This window comes from Seriola dumerili, unplaced genomic scaffold (assembly GCF_002260705.1).
Source record: "Seriola dumerili isolate Sdu_G_001 unplaced genomic scaffold, Sdu_1.0 BDQW01000110.1, whole genome shotgun sequence".
Classification (NCBI taxonomy): domain Eukaryota; kingdom Metazoa; phylum Chordata; class Actinopteri; order Carangiformes; family Carangidae; genus Seriola; species Seriola dumerili.
This window is the reverse complement of record NW_019174365.1, coordinates 12,306,962-12,331,411: the sequence shown is the minus strand read 5'-3', so window position 1 is coordinate 12,331,411 and position 24,450 is coordinate 12,306,962. Positions and strand designations below refer to the sequence as shown.

The window sequence follows — 24,450 nt, the reverse complement described above, 5'->3', positions numbered from 1 at the left end:
TCTAAACATCATCATGCAACAACAAGTAGCCCAACAGAAACAGGAAGGATTCACAAGCGGTGAGTAATGTGTTCGTAGATTCATAATGTTTTAACTTTAATTTGGCTTGTTATAAGGAAGGTGTGCTGTATTTGAATGTTGGCTTGATTTTAACCACTGTCAAAGCTTAAATCTGGTACTGCATGTTCCAAAAACGTATTTGGTCATTGATTATTTGATGTAAAAACCTGAGCTCTTAGCTTGTTCGAGCTAACTTATGAGTGATTCTTTGACCCATTTAAAATATGTTGTTATGTAATTTCTGGGCACATTCACGACTTTAACACTTTTTAGGTGTATCTGAGACAGTGTAGATGCAGTGATAAAGAATTGAAAGCACTGTCGCTAACAGGAAATGAATACACCTGAGTTTCAGTTCTGCACAATGACTGACCGATGTGTTTTACCATTGTAGCACACCATTGTAAGCAGATACTTTAATGTGCAATTGTGCCCAAATTGTTGAACCCAGTGTAAAAAGCTAAAGTTTGAGCTCCACGTGAAATCACTGATCCAGTCCTCACTTTTCCAGCTAAGATTGTAAAAATCAGATCAGATAAGCCAAATCAGTGTAGGCTTCATCTTTGAAAAGCATCTTTTGGCTTTTTTTCTGATTGTCCAACTTTTATCTTGTGTTATATTGTGTGCCTTGTCTCGTCTATCTTGTCTTATTTCTTTGAAACACTTTGTAACTTCAGTTTTGAAAAGTGCTATAGAAAGAATTGCATGCTTGCTCTTTGTTTCTTCAGGATCCAGAATGACAGCAGCCATCCAGTGTTTCCTCCTGGCCGGTGCAGTGCTGGTGGCTGCTGGCAGCCAAATTCACGACTCCAACAATGGGACCATACCAGTGGTGCTGTGGCATGGAATGGGTGAGTGACTGCACTGCCCATTATTATACTGAAAGGATGAAAACATTATATTCACCTGTTGTATGTTTTGTAGTTGAAATTATGAACAAAACTGTTTTTTTTAAAGACAATTTGAACCTAGTTCTAATAATACTATTATCTGTGATAACATTTGTCTCAAGTGTCGCCTTTGTGTTATAACCTTAAGGTTATAATGAGACAGGAAAATAAAAGAAAACTGATGATCTCAAGACTTATAATGTGACATAACGCTAACAGTGTCATATCAGATCAGAAAGGGAAAGTTAATCCTGCAGGACAGCTACTCCCATGATAACACATTATGCATGCACACATATTTTGACCCTCTTTTTAAGAGAAAAGGTGAACCTACTCCCTAGCCACTGCCAAAGCTCTTACCAAGAAAATTTGTCAGTAGGCAAGCATCTTGATTTCAAAGTGATTAAGATGCTGGAGAAAACAGGTGTGCACTCACTTATTTTGGCTCTTTTTGTTATGTAAAATAGCAGAGATCTAAAATGAAAGTAAAAAAACATCAATTCTTTACAATAAGAAAAGTACTAGGGAAATACAGACCTCACAAAGCCTTTAATGTGAGGTAGATGAAGTGTGCTATGTAGCCTTAGAGCTGGAGAACCATGCTTATATCTGAAAGGTTTCTAGATGCATTTTCCCATGGCTAGAAAACCCCAGTTATGGGAAGTGAAAGAAACAAAATAAAAAAACCTTCTCGCTCGTCTTCCTTTTATAAGGTTAGATTGATGAAGGCTGGTGTTTCTCTATATTTTTCTTTTTCACAATAAATCCTACAAAAAGACAAAAGCCTACAATGTTTTTCACTACTTTAAATGTTCCTACCCTGTGTATGACACACAAGACTGTTGGTTCCACTTTCATAGCAAACATGAGTCTAGTGAGTCTTTATGGCAGCAGGACAGTGTTTGTGGGACTCAAAATAAACTACAGTGTCTATGATGAAGTAGGTAATACATGTAATGTTTTTTTTTTCTTTTATATTTTACTCTCTGGCACAGAGGAGCTCTGTCATTATGCTTTGGATTCTTTTTCTTTTACTTCTCTTTGGGGAATAATCATTCAAGTTTTGGAACCGTTTCTAAAATGTTGTGGGCTGTAAACAGGGAGTGTAATGTTGCCATGGACTCAGATAATCGTCAGTGGTCAACAACTTAAGCTCTGTTTTTTAAGTCTGTATTTTTACCATTAAAAGAATGCAGAATTATCTTTTAGCAGGTCCTTTTTTCAATGTGCCCATGGATGTATAAAAAAAGTATCGCTGAATTACTTTAACACAGAAGAAAAGTTAAAAATGTGCTGATTCTAAGGTAAGTTCTGAAGTCATAAGGAGCATCTTTTTTCTATGACTTCTGAACAGATTTATGGATGTTGACACCCTCTGTAAGTTACAGTTAATATAACAATATGTGAATACTGTGTTAAGATTTGACTCGAGTTATAACTGTTAGAGCGTGAGTTTTGACTGAAACTGCCTCCTGTCTCTCCCTCTGCACCTACGCACAGTTTGAAAACCTCGAGGTTAACCTGCTTAAGCTGATGCAACATAACATACACTACATCTGCTACATTTAGTGCTGTAAAGTGAGTCAGATTTAGCTAAACTGTTTAAATGATAATTAGGTAAATATGTATGTGTTCACCAGGTGACAGCTGTTGTAACCCTCTCAGCATGGGAGCGATGAAGAAGATGATCGAGGAGGAGATCTCTGGCGTTTACGTGCTCTCACTGATGATTGGGAAAAACGTCATACAGGTACTTTTACACTGTAAAGCACTTCTTCTTCTTTTTTTTTAAATGAACCTACTCCTTAGCCACTGCCAAAGGTCTTATATAGAAAATTTGTCTGTAGGCAAGCATCTTAATTTCAAAATGATTAAGTTGCTGGAGAAAACAGGTCTGCACTCACTTATTTTGGCTCTTTTATCATGTAAAAATAGCAGAGACCTGTTTTTAAAGTTATGTTTTATCCATATAATGTTATTTTATAGTTTTTCTGTAGTTAAAAACTAGATACTTTAACCTAAGAAATCTGTGTGATATTTGTCTGTGTGAACTTTATTTACTTTCTGGAAAAGAACATAAATTAATTCAGTGCACTGAATAGAGAAATCAACTCCCCTTTTTCCTCTTGAACAAACTCACAATTCATGTAAAAATATGACACATTTAGCCAAGAATGTTGCATGTGAAGCGAACGTCTTTGATTGATTCATCCATATGACATGTAAGGATTCCTATTCTGTGATATTTGCAGTGCTAGTGGCGAAAGTTACATCAGAAAAATAGCTCCTTTACAACTTGACTGTGTAATTTTTCTGTGTTAATATTCATAGCAGACCAGTACGACTCTGTTGCTCTTTCCTTTGATCCGTCGCAACACCGTGACTTTATCTCTCCTCGTGGATGGAGCTCGTCTTCTTCTTTTAATCTCTCTGTCATGCTTTGAACTTTTCATGTTTCTCCTCCTGCAGGACACAGAAAATGGGTTTTTCATGGATGTGAATGAGCAGGTGTCTGAGGTGTGCAGTCAGCTGGCTCAGGACCCCAAGTTGAAGGGAGGATACAATGCCATGGGCTTCTCCCAGGGGGCGCAATTTCTGTATGTAACTCCTGTTCTGGACGCTGAATGGTTTTGTTATGTGAATGTGAGAGAAATTGAACAGTTCCTGTGTTGGGGTAGATTCCCTTCTTGCCTTATTCTTTCTCACAGTGAAGGAAATACAGGATCTTAAAGATGCTTTCAGCTCTGTTTGAGAAGGTCAAGATAGTAAAGTTCTCAACCTGAGCTTTGTTCTCAGGCTGCATCCTCTGTTTGAGCATGTTCTCTGTTCCTGACAAGAATGAGGAAGCTCGCTCTGACTCCTCCTGGTTCCTCTCCTCACAGGAGGGCCGTGGCTCAGCGCTGTCCCTCTCCTCCAATGAAAACCCTGCTCTCCATCGGCGGTCAGCACCAAGGTAACATTATTATGAGAAACTACAACACCAGATCGGCTCACTTCCCTGAGCAAAGCTAACAGTACTCTCAGTCTAATTGCACCAAGTCACTGTATAATATTACATTACGTTTTGGTGTCACATGTGATACAAAACAAAACCAACAATAAATCGTGTTTATCCAAAGCCTGATATCAAAATGTCTGTTTCAGAGCTTCACCGTCGTCCACAAACTGCCCGCCTTCATTACCATGAATGTGGGCCCTCACAGTTGCATGCTGGTCCTGTATCTGCCTACCTGTATTAAACCTTAGGTTTCTATAGTGCTGCCCAGTTCTTACAAAAAAATACAACTGGCAAAATTAAGCAAACGAAACAAATCATTAGCAAAACAAAGTGCCTAATAAATCTAATCTACATGAAGCAAATAGCTAGAATATTCACTTGCTGAAAAACAAATAACAAACAAAACAACAAACAAGAATAATAAATGGCTCCTACAGTTGACAACAATAAAATATAGCATTACTTAACATATCAACATAATGCAACGTCCATCTGTGAATTATCTCTCTGCAAGATTTGTGGGATATTATATGGTTAAACAAGTAAAACGTGTCTAGGAATAATGAAGGTCTCCATTAATAACAAGTCATCCAAGTTTAGTGAAGTTCAGAACAGAATATTGTTTTGAAAATGTGAAATTTGTATCTTTAATAAAACTTGAGTTTCAAAATTCACTCTTGACCTTGACAAAAAAATCTCTCTCACGTTCCATTTAATAGCTTTCTGGAGCTTCTGACTGTAATACATGATCTTATTTTACTTGTATTGCTTCTGTGTTTACACCTCCTGATGAATTTTCTCTTCCTGATAATAAAGTTAAATTAGTTTTTTATCACCTTCCTCAGCAGACAGAATTTGTTCAGTGTCACTGAACTGCAGATGTTTAAACGTCAATTTTTTTCCCGGTATTTTAAGGACTTCTCCTCCGTGTTGACACTGTGACCATGTATCTCCAGACAAGGCCTTTATTTATAGCTCCTGCGTCATTTTTTTTTTAAAACTCCACAAGACAGTGTGAATATGAGTCATCATCATCATGAACTCTGTCTCGGCGAGATAACCTCTGCACGTCTTTGTCGTTCCTCAGGAGTGTACGGGCTGCCCAGGTGTCCCGGAGAGAGCTCTCATATCTGTGACATGATTCGCAAAGCTCTGAACAGTGGAGCTTACTCTGACCTGGTTCAAAAACAGTAAGTCTCTCTGAATGACTGCGTGTGGCTGGTGTGCGTAGCAGCCACCGCTGGTCCTGGACTATTGTTAAACTGATGTGCAGCACTGACTGGATGTTGTGTCTGTGGTTATCAGCCTGGTGCAGGCGCAGTACTGGCACGACCCGTTAAATGACGACCTGTACAAGAAGCACAGCCTGTTCTTGGCCGACATCAATCAGGAAAGGGTCAGTATGTGGATTCGGGACTTTGCAAAACCAGATCACACCTGGAGTCTGCGAGCAGCATAATTAGACCAAACACAGAGAGATCAGTCATGCTCGTGTGCAAGCTCTTGCTATTTTGGTAAAACAAAAAGGGCATTAAGGGTCAAAGTTCATTCATATTGAAATTGTAGTTTGACAAAATAAACTTAAGGGAAAATATGGTTACGTATGAAACATCTTCAGGTTCAGTTAACTGGATTTTTCCAGGGCTTTTGACTGCATCTCAGTCTTCTTGGAGTAATAAATGGAGTTTGATTGTCCATGACATCTGCTGCTGAAGACTGAGATGCCATTAAAAGATCTAGATTAAGTGAATCAAGATTATTTGCTGCAACTTTAAAAGTGACTATTTCAAAAAAGGAATTTGGAGATATACAACTTTATGAATCCCTAGTTAGTTTTTATTATTAATTCCTTTTTGTATCTGTGGTAATTTACAGACAAGCACATTAACAACAAAAGAGGGAAAACTATTTACGTCGCCCATGAACAATAACAGATCCGAGTCTGACGAGGCTCGAAGCAGACAACATATAAAAGACACAAACAGTCAAATACAAAGATTATTTTACAAGCAAAAAGTCAGAATGAGTAGAAGAGATACTGAGCCAAAGTTACAGAGGCCCAAACATGGTAGAAGTGGCAGTTTTTCTGTCTCGACTATTTTCTTTTGGCATAAAAAAGGGACTATATGGTCTGTAGTAGGAGAGTTTGTGTGGAAAACACTTTGGAGCCATAACCTCAACTCACAATGTGTCAATTCTGTGATATGTGATAACCTAAAATGCATTTCACGGATAGAATCAGGAGAATCGGAGCTTTCAGGCATGTATAAAACAAGCTCTATGTATAATTTGTGAAGGTTGTGTGAACACTGAGTCTAGTACAGACCAAAACGCCTAAAGTAGCACCACCAAGGCCGAAGTGTTCCACAGGCAAAGTTAATACAGTCAGTCAGTTTATAATTCAAGTAAATGAAAAGCCGACCAGAAACAGGATGAGAAGTACAGACCTTTAAAATGAAGAAAGTAAAGAAAGTGGAAAGTGGTATTGATTCATTTTTATCAAACTAATAAGGGCACTGATTTGTAAAGAAGACAAAAATGTTTTTATGAATATGGCTACATAAGGAATAAGAAGAGTAAATACTTCTCCAAGACTAAATACATTTTTTTTTATTGCACACTGTTTGTGTGATTTTACATATTTACTTTTCTGTTATCTGAATCTAGTTCATTATAATCAGCTTGTATCTCTGTTTCTTTCTGATTTAAAGGGAGTAAATGAGACATATAAGAAGAATCTTCAGCTGCTGGAAAAGTTCGTCATGGTCAAGTTCCTGCAGGACACTGTAGTGGATCCTGTTGATTCTGAGGTAACGCACAAAACACCTCTTTATTAAAGCATCATCACTTGCAGCTCCCTCAGTTTACCAGGAGGAGTATCAGTACCATAGTGAGTATATATACTGTGTCTGTGTTTAACACTGAATGCAATGACTCAGCATCACAAACAGACTTTTCCTAATTCTTCTCATAGTGGTTCGGCTTCCTGAAAACCGGCCAGGCCAAAGAGACGGAGACTCTGCAGGAGAGCGTTCTCTACAAAGAGGTAACGGTCTTTGTCGTCTTTGCAGTGAGGATTGTTAACCCTTTGCACTTACTGAACATTTATAACAGTTTAATGTGCATGTGCATTTCTTTTGTACAAACCATGGCTTCAGCCGCCTGCTCCCCCTCAACCCAGTACACTGTCTTCTTCTTATTTACTTCATTCTTAGTTCTTATTTCTTCTTGACGGCCCCCACAAAGGTATTCCTCATTTGATTTTAATTGTACTGCTCTTCTTGTTCTATACTGATATTATTTTTATATACTAATTTAAATTTAAAATTTGTGAATTTTTTAACTCTTACATTTAAAATTACACTTTTCTCACCAAAGGCAGTTTCATATTATTATTATATGTAGCACTGTACTTTAAGTATATAATTGTGGGGAGATGAGAATAAAGGTCCTTGTATTAAAATGTTATAAACCGTTCATTAAAATTTGATATGCTTATAAATGCTAAATATGGGGATTTAAAGCAACAGCATTACTTTATAACTATAATGAGGTGGACTTATACCCTGATTGATCCAGTGTCCAACTCAGGAAGTCTCATCAGTTAATTGTTTGATGTTACATGTGATGGTTTAAACGCTTCTAAGCACAATGTAGTTTCTAAATGGTCTTTGATTTAGATAAACTATTATTAAAATTAAGGTTGAGATTTTTTTTTTTTTTAAATTGGCTGGTTTTTCCTCTGAGCTCCCTCCATATCAACTATTTCAAGGCAGAGTGCAGTTATTTTCAGTTTGTGTTGTACATTTCATTATAAAAGGTCTGAAAGGAATAGTCTGACAGTTTGAGATGTTATTTGTTTTTTATGAAAATGGTATAAATCTTTATTTAAAAAATTAAGCGTTTTTTCAAGAATGTCAGACTGTTCCTCTTTTAGCTTCTATTTCATACTTTTACACATGGTTTAGTATTCTGCATCAAGTACTGCCTTTACATTTAGACAGTGAGGTCTGTGTGTGTCTCTGTTCAGGATCGTTTGGGCCTGGCGGCGATGGACAAGGCCAAAAAGCTGGTTTTCTTGGCAACTGAGGGAGACCACCTCCAGTTCACCAGAGAGTGGTTCAATGCAAACCTGCTGCCTTATCTGCGCTAAAAACACTGGTGATACTGATGGAATCCAGGCAGTGAAATTGGGAGTAAAATGAAGTATCAGCTTCAATAACCTGAAATTGAATCGTTTGAAGAGCAATATAATGCAAGTTAAGAGTAAACTGGATCTTAGTAACAAAAGCAGGGATGCAGAGAGCACATACTTCATACATTCATATTTGCACTGATCACTTGTTGCATGTCGATGTTGTTTTTCTGATGCCATATTAATTTTAGCAGCTAATTCGTGTTAGTCCACTGCTGTACTACTAACACTAGACTCAAATGTTATGTTCAGTGTGAGCTCTCCTGATAAGGTCAATTTTTTTTTTTTTTTTAATAGAAAAATCTTGTGTTAACAGCCTAATGTACATAATTTGCATCTGTACATATTACATGTTGAATCCAATAAAGACACCAAAATGTGTTCATTTTATTGCAACACTTTTAATGATGTCTCCAGTACTAATGAGCAGACGTCTGATTTTGGACCCAAAAAGAAAGAGGTGAAAGAAAAAGAGACAGTATAAAAAAAATAAAATAAAAATCAGCAAAGAGCTTCACAGCTACAAGAGCTGAAGGTGACAGAAGAGTGCAGACATGGCTAGGAGCAAGTGGAGAGATGTTGATGGTGAGGGCTAATATTTAAGACTATTTAATAATTGTTCATATCTCTACAGATGATTACAGCTGATATTTCCAATCTAGAGACTGAGGTGGAGGTGAAGTGTTCAACAACAATCAATGATTATGTCTTTCAGTCTCTTTGTGTCATTTTCTTTCTCCGCCACTTTGTATCGACATCTCTTTGCTCTTCACCGCAAACTTTTTCTTACATGCCTCCTTATATGGAATGTTTTTAATACTTAGGAATGTCCTATGGGTGGATTTAAGGGAAAGCACGTGGAGTTATAATTTTTCCTGCTATTTTAATTGCACCAATATCATCTAGATGAAGAGTTTCATGATGTGAAATAGACAGTGGTTTTTCACGCAACTTGTTTTTACTCCTACTTATGTGCTTTGAGAGTGCTGACATTTTTATATATGTCATTATCCACTATAAATGTTAATAACTTTAGTCAGCATCAGTGGAGGTGATATGGATACCATTATCCACTGTAAAAAGGTCTTTGACAAGTGCTTCACCGGTGAATTGCATATAATGAAACAGAAACCTATCAAGCCACAACACCAGGCCCTCCTGGCTGCAGTGCTGTTGTTGCAGAGGAACCATGTTGGCTATTCTTAATATCCAATTTAGCTTAGCATTATCCAGATAGATAAAAAATATCATACAGAGCATTCCAGCTATTGGCAAAACTTATGAACTGTTTTTGGAAAGTGCTCACTGACTCACAGGGAAACCCAATTTGAATGACAAGCTGCTCCCTGCTGATTGGCTGGAGGATTTGCTCCAGGTAAAGCGAGCAGTCCTCTCATTGGCTTATCGAAGGGACAGCTTAAGCTGTGATTGGCTGATAAGGAAGAAGGGAGGGAGATATAACGCATGAGGTCCGAATCTCAGTCTACAGTGTGAGAGTTAGCTGGTGGGGTGGTTGGTCAGTCAGGTAGGCGTTTGCAAAAAAGGGGTGGGGATGGTGTCGAAGAGGGGCGGCCATTTCACACGCTGCCCCAGTCTATCCGGCAATCTCTGTTGCTGTGGTAACGAGCTTCTGGCCGTCCCAGACGGTCTTGAACTGCTCGGGGACAGGAAGCTCCGTCTAAGAGAGGGAAAAAGAGAGAGAGACGGGTCATGTTCAACTTGAAATTAATATTTTATGTTGAACAGACATGTTAATACAAAATATTCCTGACTTCATTTAACTGTTAAAAATAGTTCTGACATCATGAACTCAAGCAACGCGAGCCCATCTTCTCACTATTAATCCCCTAATAAATGACAGCATTCGAGTCAGACTTGTGCCATGTTGAAAGTGTTAGAGAGATGTCACAGGTTTGACCCAATAAGGCTGCCGTCATGACTTCCACATAAAAGTGACATTGAGCACTTACTATGTAAATGTGATGTCGGTTTTATGTCTGAATGACTTGCTTGTCTGAAACAGTCTTTTAGCAGAGCTTGTAAAACCATCTTATTCAATTAATTAAGTCTGGTTCTGCAACTTAATGTATTTTTACAACATAATTGTCAAAGTAGCTACAGAGGCCAATAACAAAGTAGTAAGCATGATGTAAATCTTATGATCTCTTTTCCCTCCTGAGCAGATACTCACAAATTCTCCATCTTTGGGTACCAGGATGTTCATCTCTGAGCTCTTGGCACTGACGATCTCGCAGCTCAGGGAGCCTTCGCTCAGGTAAACATGGCAACCGTCCGTCTTGTTGATGGAGATGGTGGGGACCTTACCTATGACCTGGGTATATAAAAAGGGCAACACAATTTAGCTCTGTACAAACACAGCTGCTGATGCACAGCAAAAAGTTGGATGCATTTTGTTGTATCTCTGCACTGATTAACTGCTACCACCAAGATTTCCTTAAAAGGACGGGAGCTGCTCTGTGGCCAAAAACGGAGCAGCTTGCAGTTGTCATTGTGCAACTACATGAATATAAAGCAGGACGCTCGTGAAAAATGCATTAAAGTTCATTCATGCAGAAATCACTGGGTGATATCATGGAATGCAACAAAGCCAGCACACAGGATCCTAATAATAACAGCAGTAATAACACTACATTTTATACACACCTGGACCTTGATGTCCTTGCAGTTGATGACCTCTACGATGCCCACGACATCATCAAACACCAGCCCCATTTTCTTACAGTTGTCTAAAGGAGAGAAACAAACATGTTTAGAGGACAGAGGCATGTACAGCATGTCATGCAACTGGCAAGAGTTGATCTTTGGAAAATAAAAACATTGTTCTACCCTCCAATCACACACTCTTTGACACTCAATCACCTTTTTTTGCAACTTCTGTAGCGGCATTTTATTTACTTTACAATCTGAATGATTGTGTTGACATGGGCTACACAGCACTTGTGCAGGAGCAAGGCCATTCAAAGACATAACTGATTACAACTAACAGTGGGTCCAAATGTCTCAGTGTCCCAGTGGTCTCAGACTTTTGGACCCTACTGTATATGCTCAAATCTTTCCAGTGTCTTATTGGCATGTTGTTCATATCTTACCTACAGTGATGGAGTTGATTTTGCCCTTGACCTGCAGGGTGCTCTTGTTACACTTGTAAGCATAAACCACTTGCTTCAGCTCAGTGTCGCTGATCACCAGGTTCTGTGCACCCTCCTGGTTCTCCTACAGGGGGCAATAAAGAACAGAGAAAAAAACAGAGTGAACAACAAATTAAAGAGTTCAAGACCAAGACCAAGAGTTGTTTAGAGAGTAAGAGTTTAGAGAAGGATTTAACACTGAAGCTACTTAAGAAAAGCTATTTTAAATGGCAACATTTTTTTTTTTTTTTTTTTAAATAATTCTGACTGAATGACTAATTTTGGCAGACCTCTCGGCCCGTTGCATAAACAATCATTCCAGCTAAACGCAACCAAAAACAACACGTCTACATGTTTTGATATGGCCCTGTCCTTTTCTCATTGTTTTTCCTTTTACAGGAATAACGTAACTACAACTCAGGATAAATGCAGCTCTAGCCTATGGTTGGATTGACTGTGATTTCTCATGTAACTTTGTAGAGAGAGCAGTCCAACATCTTACCACTTTCCACTTCTTCCCATCCAGCTCCAACACAGGGGGCAGAATGCGGGCCGGGGCGGGAGAGGCGGCAGGTCGGGGAGTGGGGGAACTGAAGGGTTTGGGTCCAGTACGAACTGGAGCACTCTGACCCCTCAGGGCAGGATTCTTGTGGGTCTTCTGGTCATCACTCACATGCTTCAGGACTGGAGGGGTCAAGGAAAGAGGGAATCACATTGTAAGTCTACAGTTTAACATGTTTCAGGCTCAAAGACGAAAACATTCAAGACCAATTTATAACTGATTTATGTGAATAAAAACTTCTAATATAAAAACGGGGAAAATTAACCATTTCACTTGCACATGCTCACCAAGACTAAACTGATGTGCAGATTTCAAAATATTCTAAATAAATAAGTAAAATAATCAGCTTTTGCCAAGTGTTTGCCAAATGAGTAAATGTAATGTAAAATATGAAAAATGCAGTCTAATGCAAATCTAAAACCACAGGTCAGAAACAGGGTTGGGACACTTGTGCGTTGCCGTGCCATGAGCAACTGCAAACAGATTTTACGATGCACAGTGTTTTCCATCCAAAAGGCCATGTTAACCTATGTTTACTGCAGTAAAAGCCTGTCACATGCAATTCATTTAACCAGCTGATTCATAAAGACGTAGCGAACAGGAGTCTGTACAACCTTCGATCATAATGGAATGCGTTTCCAGTAACTTTCACAATAAAAGCCTCCGTGTGGTTCAATTATTCAAAGCTACAAGAGCAACAGGAAGTGGACTTTTTGGATCAGCAGTTGTGTTAATACAGTAGATACAGTCCCCACATTTTGGCTACCCACCCTTGGTGATGTCGGATCCCTTGTTGATGGAGGCGAACAAAGCGTTACGCTCATCACCAGAACTGGCACCGCCACTAGAGGATGTGCTCAAGTCCATGGGGGGAGGAGGAGGTCCAGGGGGAGGTGGGGGAGGACATCCACCAGCAGGAGCACGGGGAGCTGCTCCAGTGGCTGAAGCTATGGGGCCCTATGGTGGACAGAAAATCAGAAATCAGAAACCATGTAATGTCAGAGCACATGATTCAAGAAACATTTGTAAACAATCGTGTTCAGGAAAAGCTACAATTAACAGACAGTTATATTATCAAAATAGTTGCCATAGTTATTTTTCTGTCGATCAACTTATCAGTTAATTGACTGATTGTTTCAGCTCTGATATTGTACTTCTATTTGCACTTGGTTTGAACATCTGAAAGGATGTTACAGCACCTTTCTTATTTGGATTTATCAGGGAATAAAAATGAAGCCGACTCTGATTTTGTTTGCAGTCACCTCCCATGTCTATTCATTGTCTGAACTTGTCAATGTGGAACTAATTTCCTGTTATAAGATCATTTCTTTGATGTGCCTTGTCTATCGGCAGAGGAATTTCAGGAATTCTCTCGTTTCAATTTCCTATTATTTTATCCCAATTTGTAAACTTAGATATGTAGATGTGATGTAAATTAAACAATAAACAATGTTAAGCAATAAAGAATTGTAAACAATTCACTGAGTAAATCATGTGATCACTTTAGAGCTGCTCTTGAAGACTATTCTTACTTCACTGTAACTAAGAGTCAGTTGCTTTATAAGTTTGTCTTATTCTTCACTTTCAGCAAAGAACTTTTACTCCTCAGTTTTCTCTTCAGAAGATTTCTAATTGTAATTCTCACACTCTTGCTCCAGGTCAGTCCGGTGGTGTGGTGCTGTTTGATGTAGTTTTGCAGCTCAGTCCAGATGGAGACATAGGCCTTCACCCAGTCCACATGTGTCTTGTCCCTGTTGGAGAGGAAAGCAGGATCATCTGGTGATCATCTTTTTGCATTCAAATCTTTTTTTTTTTTTTTTAAATATATAAAAGTTTCTTCAGTTTCTTTTTCCCCCTCTGCTTTTTCAATGGTCTGTCTGTCCCACAGGAAAACAGACAAGCATGAGCCTCTCCACACACAAATAGATTTACTCTTAAAATATGTAATGTTTTCTTACCCAAATTAACTACTAAGCTAGGATTTTATTCTGTCTGAACTGATTGTTGATTCTATGCTTTGTATTTGGATACAGGACTACTATTTTGCATTCAACCCTGCTGAAAGCTAACCGACAAATTTGAATACAAGTCGTGTTTTTGTGCAACTGTTCAGCATAAAGAAGCTGATTTTAGTCTGAGACTTCTACCTTCTAACTGTAACTCAGATCTGCTCAAAAACACTAAAGCTTGATTTCAGGTCAAAATAGGGGAAGTCTACCCCCAGTGCATCAGCGTGTTGTGTGGCAGCACTGACTCAGTAAAACTGTTGGATACTTCAACTTAAAAAAGACCCTCAAGGAAGGAAAGGATGAAAGACAGATGGACGCTGCAAACTGCTTGTCTGCATTTGAAAGTTTCCATCACGCTTTTCAGGGTACCTGTATCTCAGATGTTACAACATTTCAAAAACAAAATGACGCAGTTTCTAAAAAAAATAAGAACAAATTGCAAAAGGAGTCCCTCTTGACTCTTACTGCATTGTATCTAAAATTAGTGTGTGGACAGCTTTACTGCTGCAGACAATAGGAAACAGAAGCTTTACTCACTTCTCCTTGAATTCCTTGAGCACACGGTTAGTGTAGAACATGGCGGCATCCAGCATCTCTTTAACATAGGGGCATGGTTTAGGAGCCTGGGACAAAGCAATAAAAAAAGGTTTTAAACATTATTGCATTCATGTCCTAACTGAGGTTAAAGATATAGTTACAACATTTTGGGAAATACACTTTTTTTTTCGCAATCCAACTCCCAGCAAGAAAACAAGCCTATTTCCACAAACTATTGGTTTAATTAGAGAGCTTTGGATGCGTCTGTAAGCATATCCTGAACTCTGTTTCCCTTTGTTCCAATCTTTATGCTGAGCTACGCTTCTTGCCTCCCGACTGTAGCTTAATATTTAGCGTAGAAAGATGAGTGCTATCAAGCTTGTCATCAAACTCCTGGCAGCAAAGCAAATTAAAAAAAAAAAAAAAAAGTATTTTCCAAAATGTCAAACATCTCCTTTAATTTGTATACTACCGTAGCAAAAGAGTGGTATACGTAATAAATCCGGTTCAAGTTAATGATGAGATCTTTGAGATACATGAGTAGGCGTACAAAGAATGAATGTGTTATGTGAATTTGAAAAGCTGATGTATTATTCATAAGAGAAGGAACAACAACAACAAAGAGTTAATCATCTAAACAGTGCAGCTCTGTTGCTGGCATCTGTGTGTCAGCCAAGAAACTGTCGCTCACCAGACAGTGATGACAGAATCAAAGAGAGGCTTGTTTCCTGCCATTATACACACATTTATCCACCCACACACATACATACATACATACATACATACATACATACATACATACATACAAACAAAGCACAAACATAAAATCACTCACACATAACATACAAACTACATTGCTAAAAAGTTTCTTTTCCTGCTGATTAAGCACTACCATCCCCAGTCTCACCATGGCGACCCATCCGAGGGCAGGCACGCTCTCGCTGACAGCAGAGAGATGGTTGAAGTGCGGCGAGGTGCGGTTCTGCTCGCGGAACGCCTGCACCTGCTGGATGGCTTTGGACACCGGCTGCAGGAGGGTCGTCAAAACTGCCTGAGCGGGAAAGAGAAGACACAAGTTTTCACATTTAAAAGAATTTTTCCCTCATATAGTAGATTTTTAGCAAATTAAAGTTTTAGATTCAGAAACTTTTTCCAATCAGTCTGATGACTTTTTGTGTGCTGTGACAAAAAACAAAACAAAAACAAAACACTGATACAAATTAAAAGTTCCACAATAGAAATTTCAGCCATTGAACAGCAAGTCTCATGTCCAGTCACACAATAGTGTGGGAAGTAACGCCAGTTATGCATGTGCAACCAATAATATATAATATCTTATACCATTATTATTGTTATTATCATGGGAGTATGATTAGTTGGGGTGGGTGACTTAATAGCCAACACCACCAATACCAAGTATTGTTTTGTAAATGTGCATATGTAATGGGGCAGGAAATGAGGAGAAACAACACCATGACAGACACCCTGTACAGAAGATCGAGGGGGCTGCAGGGATTCAGGACAGGAGGCAAACTTAATGAATTATGCAGATTGTTTCAACCTGATCAATCAATGTGCTGTCTATTTAGCTGAGACATTGATTGACTTAGCGAGCGTCAAGTGTGTTTAACTCACATCAGAGGGCTTCTGGGAGGACGAGGCCGTCATGAGGAGTTGTCTCTGACTGGAGAATGCCTGCTTTATCATATCTGCCTGGTAGGACAAGAGAGGGAATTCAAAAAGTCTTAAAAAAAAAAAGGTGAAAAACAAAACATCATCATTATCTGAATGTATTTTACTTAAACTTTACCTTTAATTAGCACATATTATACCATGTTGTATCTAAAATTGACTTACGTGTTTCTGGACATCGCCTCCTATCTTCTGGCTGAGGGAGACGTACTGGGCCACGGGACCGCTAACAATCCCGTCAAAAGCCTCGACGTACACCGATACAGCTGTAAAGATTTAAAAAAAAAAAAACAAAAAAAAAAAACAAACAAGGTTTCAAGCTTCCATTAACATGTTTATCTGATTTGCAAAAACAGCTTCCTTTAAACTCAACTTTGGTATCTACACATAAACATACTTTAGGATACATGGATATTTCACTCAAAGAAACTATCCCCAGACATCTTTTATTCATGTAACATATAGAGTAACTGTTTCATAATAATGACATTTGATGATTACCTCCCCCAGCAGAATCTCCAGGGCCTGACATGGCCTCCAGACGACCCACCGCCACCTCCAGCCGCTGCACCAGACTCGCCAACTCAGCCATACCTGTAAAGTTGGAGAAGAGGATTGAGACAGCTGAAAAAAGGAAGAGCAGACACCAAGCATCCCCGTTCAAAATATACACACAGCTAGAGGCCATTTAAATCCTGTTTTTGCATCACTGTTATATCTGTAACTCATTAACCTGAGCCAAACGCTCTTAAACTGATGCAACAGGCTACGAATAAAGATGCTTCAAAGATGTAATTGATGCCTGACCCATCTGTTTATTCTCAAACAATACGAGTCTACACAGCAGTAAGAATGGTTGGACAAGGACTTCTTTATGCAGCAAATTTCATACAACATTTATTACATTTTTTGAAGCCCTAAATACAGACTTTAGTTATCTGACATTATAGCTCAGTTGCTGAACTGTCTCAACAAAATACAGATTTTGCAACTGCATCCACGGGCCAGTTTTAGACCAAACTAGACACTAAAAGCTTTTAATACTTGTACGGGTGTTTGTGTCCGTCTTGATCAGCTGTTTACAATTATCAAGGCACAGTGGTACTTTCTGTTCAAGCCTTTTAATTGGGGGACTGAATTACCCCTGGGACACAAGATGAAGGCAATCACTGCAATTAAAATTTAGATACTAAGATAACAACAGCAGTGCTCTGAATCCTGGGCACATTTGCAGTTGGTTGATTTAGTCCTACAAGGCATGAAAGAAGCCCTGAAATAGCACTAAAATTCACTTGGAGTTCAAAACAGTCTGCAGTTATTTTGTTCACACAGTTTACACTGAATCCCAATGTCCAACATAGTCCACACAGACCAAATCCCCCAAAATTTTAAAAATGGAGCCAAAAACTGTAAATATGTACATCTGCAAATCTCAAGGCATCCTTTGCCAGCCCTGGAGGGAAAGTCACTGAATTCCAACTGATCAGTGATACTCAACTGTGGACGAGTAACGAAAAAGTAAGAATGGGATTGTTGGTAAAGCAGGTCAGGACTTGCTGAGTAAAGCTATGTAGATCATTACCAGTTACTGCTGACTCTGTGAGGAGTGCAGACCTGCCCTGTCATCCCAACTATGTCCGTTCAACGTGCTTGTATATTTCACAACAAAACAATTTCAAAATATAAGGGCAAGAGCAATAGACCAAAGTAAGGAAGTGGTTACACAACATTAAAGATGGGACTAAATCTGGTAACAGCAAAACAGTGAGAAATGTGTGCCAACATGCAAACTGATACTCCTAACACACCCATTCAAGTACACGATTAACTAACTTCAATTCAAATCTAGAATAATCTTACACCTTAAGTACTCACAGACACTCCTAACAAAAAAGGCTAACATTACATAAGGCAGCCGTAACCCGACGCTGCCTTCATCTGCATGGCTGAGAGTGTCTCCAGTCTCAGGTACTTACACCTGGCTGACGATGAATGGAGCCACACAGACCACTCTCACTAATGAGTCCAGGAGATAAACCAGCTGCCACCGTCTCACTTTCACTACAGAGGCACTGAACTACGTCTTTGGAGAACTAATGACTGAGAGTGCTTAACATTTTGGCTGTGATAGTTGAAGCTACAGGTTAAGAAGTATGCGCTTTCCTGGATATAAAAACAAAACGGAAAAGAGTTTCAGTTGCATAAATGAGTTGCAAACTAATATGGATACTGTTATGTAGGGCTGAGTGTCAAACTTTTACATTCTCAAAAAATGATTTGTCAAATGACTGATAACAAATTGGCAAATATTTGAACTTTTAACTGATTAATTGTTCATAATTTTTCAAGCAAAAACACCAAATATTTCCCAGTTCCAGCCTTTCAATTTTGAGGATTTGCTGCTTTTCAGTTTTGTATCACTGTGAAACTGAATCTTTTATTCTGGACTACTGATCAGACAAATCAAGACATTTTGCCAGCCTTTGGTGCCTGATTGATAATATTGTTTGCTTATTGTTAGGTCATTTAACTATGGATTTACAATACACATTTTGGTAATTTTAGACCTTTCTATCTTTCTTACAGCTAGTAATCAAAAAAAAAAAAAAAAAAATACTGTCCTCAAATATCGGGTATCATATTGGCACTATTATCAAAGGATTTCAAACAATACAAGGCTGAGCTGGCAGGTGGCATCTTGTGCCTATAATATATCTTTAAATTTGAATCTTATTCAGGTTAAAATCTTGAGGAAATGCAAAGTTTTTGCCAGATTTGTGTTTATGGCAGGTTGGAAAACTTAGCTAAAATTGCATTATGCTATCATATGACTCAGGCTCACCCTGAAGCCCATATTAATCATGTTATTGTAGGCAGTAATAGTGCCTCAGCAGGGCGGGGTAGCTTATACATTATGTCAGCCGTATAGCTGTTAAATTACTTCATGTCAATAGGCCTGAATATCAGTAGCACTATATTACTAACAACCCTAAAATGTTTACTGAAACTACTCCAGGAGGGATGATGACTTTTCACCTTTGAAAACAAAAGGCAAAACATTAATTTACACTGAAAGATGAAGTACTACTCTTATAGCAGCTCCATTACAAAATGCCTAAACTTCCCTTTGCTCTGCCTCACTCATTCAGACAGGGTTGTAAATTAATTTCTCCACAAGGCTTAGAGATAAATTAGATCATAGCAGGACACACACCCTCACTACCCTTGACCTACATGCCTTAATGTTCAGGGCCACAGCTACATTTACAGTACACCTGTGGATACCAGAGTTCAACTCTTACATTTCCTGGTCTCAGCTGAGAAATGACTCACCAGTGATACAGGAAGGGAGTGGCCTCTAAAGGTGTAAGTGGAGTAGAGAAATATACACAAAAAAAAAAAAAAAAAAAAAAAAAAAAAAAACATTTAGATGTGACTGTTTTTAAAAAGGTACTGTTAATTGTTAAAGTGCATTGTTGGGGGCTCTGGATGCTGTTTCAGTGTGTTGCTGTAACAGTTTAAATGGTTGAGACCCTTTCCTCAAGTCCACTAAAGTAATGTGACCACAGATGTTCAAGCCAAGTGGTGACCGCCAACGAAACTCCACTGTCAACTCCACTGAAACAACTTTCCAGAGACGTGAGGGCAGATATAGCCATGATGACTCAGGACAGGAAATGGTGCCTGCCATAACTTTTTCCTTAGAATTTACGCACTATAAAAAGGCAAGATGGGTAAAAGTTGGGCTTAACTACAACTTCAGAGGTGGAGGAATTCCACAGCTGTGTTTTTAAGCTAGAATTTAGGAAAATAGATTACATGTGCAGAAGCTTCGACCCAAAGCTAAGAATGAATTGATTTTACCAACAAGTATGTGTGTCCAAAGTTTCTTGTTCTCCAAAAACTAGTCAAAAATGCATGAAGTCACTCTGCTGCTATGGATAACATATTCCTCAATTACGTTGAACATGAGAATTGTCATTTATTTTTAAGTTGAGTCCCACATAAATACTGAAATTTCTTACTATGACTTCAGAGGACTTAATGTTATTCTTCACATTCCCCTGGTGAGGACAAAGCTGAGCTCACCTTAGCTCACCACGAGATCCAAGTCTACACCTGAAAACAGTGTCTAATAAATGCACTATTTCATTCTGTCTGAGTAACATTTGCTAAAAACTAGTGTTCAGCTGTTTCAGGAATTTTTTTTACTTTTTGAAAGAGACAAGGTGACTAACTTATTGTTGTTATTGGTCTTTTCATGAAATTTGTCACCAGCCTTACGCTTTAAAGTAAATTTCAGGCTAAGAATATTAAAGAATGACAGTACAATGTCTGCAAAGCACATACATGCATGAATCATGTGCTGGGATGAAGGCAACAACATGAATATGATCTACAAAGGAATAAACTTTAACAAATGGCCCAAGGGAAATATCGATTAGATATATCAGCTCTAACAAAGCAAATATACTTTCAGATGTCATAATACAAATACATAAGAGCCCCTGACATGGCCAGTTTAACCTCCTAAATTTGTTGTTGGACCCCTATTGACCCCAGCTATACTTGGCAGTTTCATTATTCACCCTGGCACCAACAAACCACCAGTACATGTCTCCTTTGATGGAATGATACTACCTTGTCCATAGTTTTCTGTGTGTTAGACACAGAAAAAAGCAAAAATACAACTTTACAACTAATGAGCTCAATATAACTTAAACAATTGAGGTCATAAAAATAGATTTTGACACTTCCAGACCAGGGCCACAAGATGGAGGATAGTCATAGTCGTTATTCTACTTCAGTGGTGTAAATTTCTAACAAATTTGACATTAATCAAATTACTGTAGACAGAAATGGAGGGAACCCTGGGGGTTTTGGGGCCAGTAGGGAGCTGCCCACTTTGCACAGTTCAGTAATCCAGCCATGGCCCCTGGTCTATGGAAAGATGTATTTTAAGTGGTTTACACTTTCTCACTCTACATTACAGGTCTTGCTCATCTTTCTGTAAAACACTGCTGACTGCATCCACAGACCTACTTTTGTGGACATATGGCAGAAATATTCTCCATAAAGCACCATCGGCATACAGGGGCAGTGAAGTAGGTTAGGCCTGTGTGAGGGTTTGTGCCTCTCTGCCTTCGGGGGCCAGGGTGCAGACGTTCAGACATAAAGGAGGGAGAGTCCAGCAGTGTATGTGTAGCCCATTCTATGTATTTGCAATGATTAAAACAAAACACATCGTTTCTTCTTTGTCGCAGAGGCAGAAGTAGGCCAAAGCAATGGCGGTCAGCTCTAACCTTGCTCACAGTCCTACTTCGGTGGGCTCAAGCCTCCAAACAAATCAAGTTCAAGCCGCTGATGTTAATGCGATCACTGGGGTTTCAATCAGACGGCCAAGGATGAGAAACGGCGTGGCTAAAGCTAGCTAGCAGAGCCGTTGGTGGGTGTCGTGGGGAACTCTGTGTCCCCGGCTAATTTAGTCTCCCCTGGCCCAGAAACCACTGTTTACCACTAGTCCAGCATCGGTGAGATATGAAAGATTAAATCCCTTTTAGAATTAAGTTTCTAAAAGGCAAAATGTGTTTTCCTACATGACGTTAACGTTTGCTGGAAAGCGGTTTCATCGATGAGGAGACAAATCTGCGGGCTATACAAAATGTGTCATAACACTATCGGCGACAAAGCGACAGATAGCTAACACAACTCCCGACTAACTGTTTCTCCTTGTCAGAGCAGTAAAGACGTTAGACTAGAGTTGTATATATTGTTAGTCTAATTTGTGTCCGTCAACCCCCCCCTCCCCGTTGTTGAGTGTCTGCTGTCTGTTTCGGCATTTCCTGATTTTTTTTCCTCTCACACACCCCTCCCTCTGTTAGCTAATGTTGCACTACTCTGCAGAAAAAAAGAAGTAGTCACATTTCAGCGAACCAGCGTCCCTCATCTGAGAAAGAAGAAGTCGGGAATTAAGTTAACGTTTAAAACATTTTAAAAGGTCTGTGTCAGTCAGTGGTCAAGCTTAGATTTTGAAGGCTAACGGAGTCGGCTAACCGGGGTGTGTTAGCATCACACCGATTTCAATAAATGAATTCTGCTTAGAGGAAGCGGCGACGCATTTTTCCCTCTTTAGCTTATTTTTTAATCTCAAACAAAACCGCTTAATGAGCTACAAACCGTACAGCGCAGCAACTGCATACTGCTTACCTGCTAAACTGGTCAAGCAGTGATTTGGTCCTTAATATCTCCGTGTATCTGCGGTGGGGAGGTGCAGGGAACAGGTTCGCAGAGCAGACTGAGCTTCGTCTTTTTCTTCCTGTATGTCAGTTTACCCAGCCGTCACCGCGCTGTGTTTCCGCCCTTCTTCGCGCAACTAATTCCTTTCCCATATAAGGAGTGTGAGAGGCAGAGGGCAGCACAAAAAACTAAGCAAGAAAAAGATGAAACAACTGCTTTCCTTCCTCTCATGACATTTCTGAAGGCGATGCAGCAGAGATGTGTCCCCATGGCAATTATTTCTCCTGCACTGAGCTCCATGCCACAAAAGAAAGATGCACGAATGCATTTATCTACAGACATGTCCAGTTTGCATAAATACATAGGGTCTTAGTGATGCATGTTTCGTGTTTGAACTTGTTTGCTGATCTGTCCTGGCCCGGCCCCTGATGTGAGGATGCATGTGCCCACATGTAGTCTTTTACATATTTGTAATGTACAAAAGCAGTTGTACATGCAGTAAATATGCACATTATACTCAATAAGGGCCTGAGGTTTTTTGGGACCCCAGTAGTTTGATTACAGAGGCAAATTTACCAGGGAATTTGCCCCAATAAAGTCAGGGTTGTACTGCTATTTGTTTTAGTACTAGAGAGCACCTGTGATGAACAAACGTTTTCTAAGGTTATGTAACCACTGATCTATGGTGGCAAGTTTACATGAATTAGTCAACTATGACTCACCGCACAATCAAATGTTAAACTGACTTTATGAATAGTTCATAAATATATCATGTCATAACTAATTTATTTACAAAAAGAACAAGTTACAGTGATACGGTAATATAATTTAGGATTGTGTCCATATTGTCTCAGTATCTTATTATCAGACAAATGATTATATGGCAGATTGTTAGCCATTAAGCCATTTTTGTAAATAAATGAGTTGCAACATGGTTTTGCTTGACCCCAACGCTGATGGACTCTACATTAATAGCAATGAATGAGAAATAAATAAAGACTTCAAATAAGTTATTTTATAATTTACTGACAGTAGGCTAGAAGTAGCAATAGAAGTGGTATTAATGAATGTTTGATTAATTAGTGAATTAATGATTTTGGGCTTCTACTGTAACGTTATTTTACAGTTTTTGAGTATATTAAGTGTTAAAGGAGCATAAAAAGCTTTTGGGGAAGTCCCATAACATAAAAGTCTAAAAATAAGACTAAGAAAATAAGATCTAATGGGAAATAAGAGGAAATGGGGAAAAGGCTATTCATTAATAATGATAAGTCCAGTTTTTGCTCAGAAAACAGTAAGGAACAAGCACACGTCTCTCAGAAAACTCAAGAACAAACTGAAACATTTTATTATAATGTACAGATTATCCAGTTGCATCTGGTCTGGTCCCACATAAAGAAAGAATGAAGGAGTAATTCTTCACTAAAGCTGTATTTAAAACATTTTAAATTAAACTCCCTTCATTTAACAATTGCTACTCCTTTCTCCTTCTGCCTTCACAGTGGACTCCATCAGAGTCGAGGTCATTTCACTTACTCCTATAAATCCCAAATGTGACTGGCAACTGTTGCACATGTAACAGAAGAAATGCAGAATTTTGTATTGTTAAATAGGTATAAAAACACCTTGAAATTTTTTTTCATTTTTGGGAAAAGGTTATATACCTAAAGAGAAAGAAATAAAATCTTGGCAATTACGCCAAAAGCCATTTCCTATGATGTGCAAAAAAAAAAAAAAAAAAAAAAAAATGGGAATGAAATACGAACATTATTTCAAAGTGTCCAAAAGATGACATTTTACAGAGTTGGCACTTGGGTGCACTTGATTTTAGTTTGCCTCACAAAAGTTGGCAACATTGACCAGATAATTTCAGCAAGTGTGAATTAAATATTAAAAACAAAAACAAAAAATCTCTGCCCTGGCCTGATGTGCACTGGGTGCTCTGAGACCAAACTAGTGCAGCAGAACTGACATCAGCATGAGATGACTTGACAGTAAGAATCAGACTTTTTTTGCCTTATTTTTTAAATGATTGCTTATTTCACACAGAGTACAAGTTGAACTGAATTAACAGCGTACCCTTATAACATTCGACAACCAAACAAAGTGCCTCAAAATGTG

At 38.8% G+C, this 24,450-nt stretch overlaps 2 protein-coding genes across 2 annotated transcripts; one reads left to right on the top strand and one right to left on the bottom strand.

Moving 5' to 3' along the window:
- The first annotated feature begins 9 nt into the window (after positions 1-9).
- On the top strand, positions 10-8,533 carry ppt1 (palmitoyl-protein thioesterase 1). Its single transcript, XM_022746963.1, has 10 exons — positions 10-59; positions 789-911; positions 2,591-2,700; positions 3,420-3,547; positions 3,833-3,903; positions 5,036-5,138; positions 5,254-5,344; positions 6,660-6,758; positions 6,923-6,994; positions 7,979-8,533. Exons 1-10 carry the CDS (start codon positions 14-16, stop codon positions 8,099-8,101), a joined length of 966 nt encoding a protein of 321 aa, XP_022602684.1. The 5' UTR covers positions 10-13; the 3' UTR covers positions 8,102-8,533.
- Positions 8,525-22,415, bottom strand: cap1 (cyclase associated actin cytoskeleton regulatory protein 1). The gene is made up of 13 exons (XM_022746962.1): positions 22,300-22,415; positions 16,594-16,686; positions 16,258-16,358; positions 16,036-16,113; positions 15,308-15,451; positions 14,401-14,486; positions 13,500-13,605; positions 12,625-12,811; positions 11,795-11,976; positions 11,254-11,377; positions 10,808-10,890; positions 10,335-10,475; positions 8,525-9,821 (listed from the first exon to the last, which is right to left on the bottom strand). The coding sequence occupies exons 2-13, from the start codon at positions 16,682-16,684 to the stop codon at positions 9,738-9,740; spliced, it is 1,407 nt and encodes a 468-aa protein (XP_022602683.1). The 5' UTR covers positions 16,685-16,686; positions 22,300-22,415; the 3' UTR covers positions 8,525-9,737.
- Positions 22,416-24,450: the final 2,035 nt, after the last annotated feature.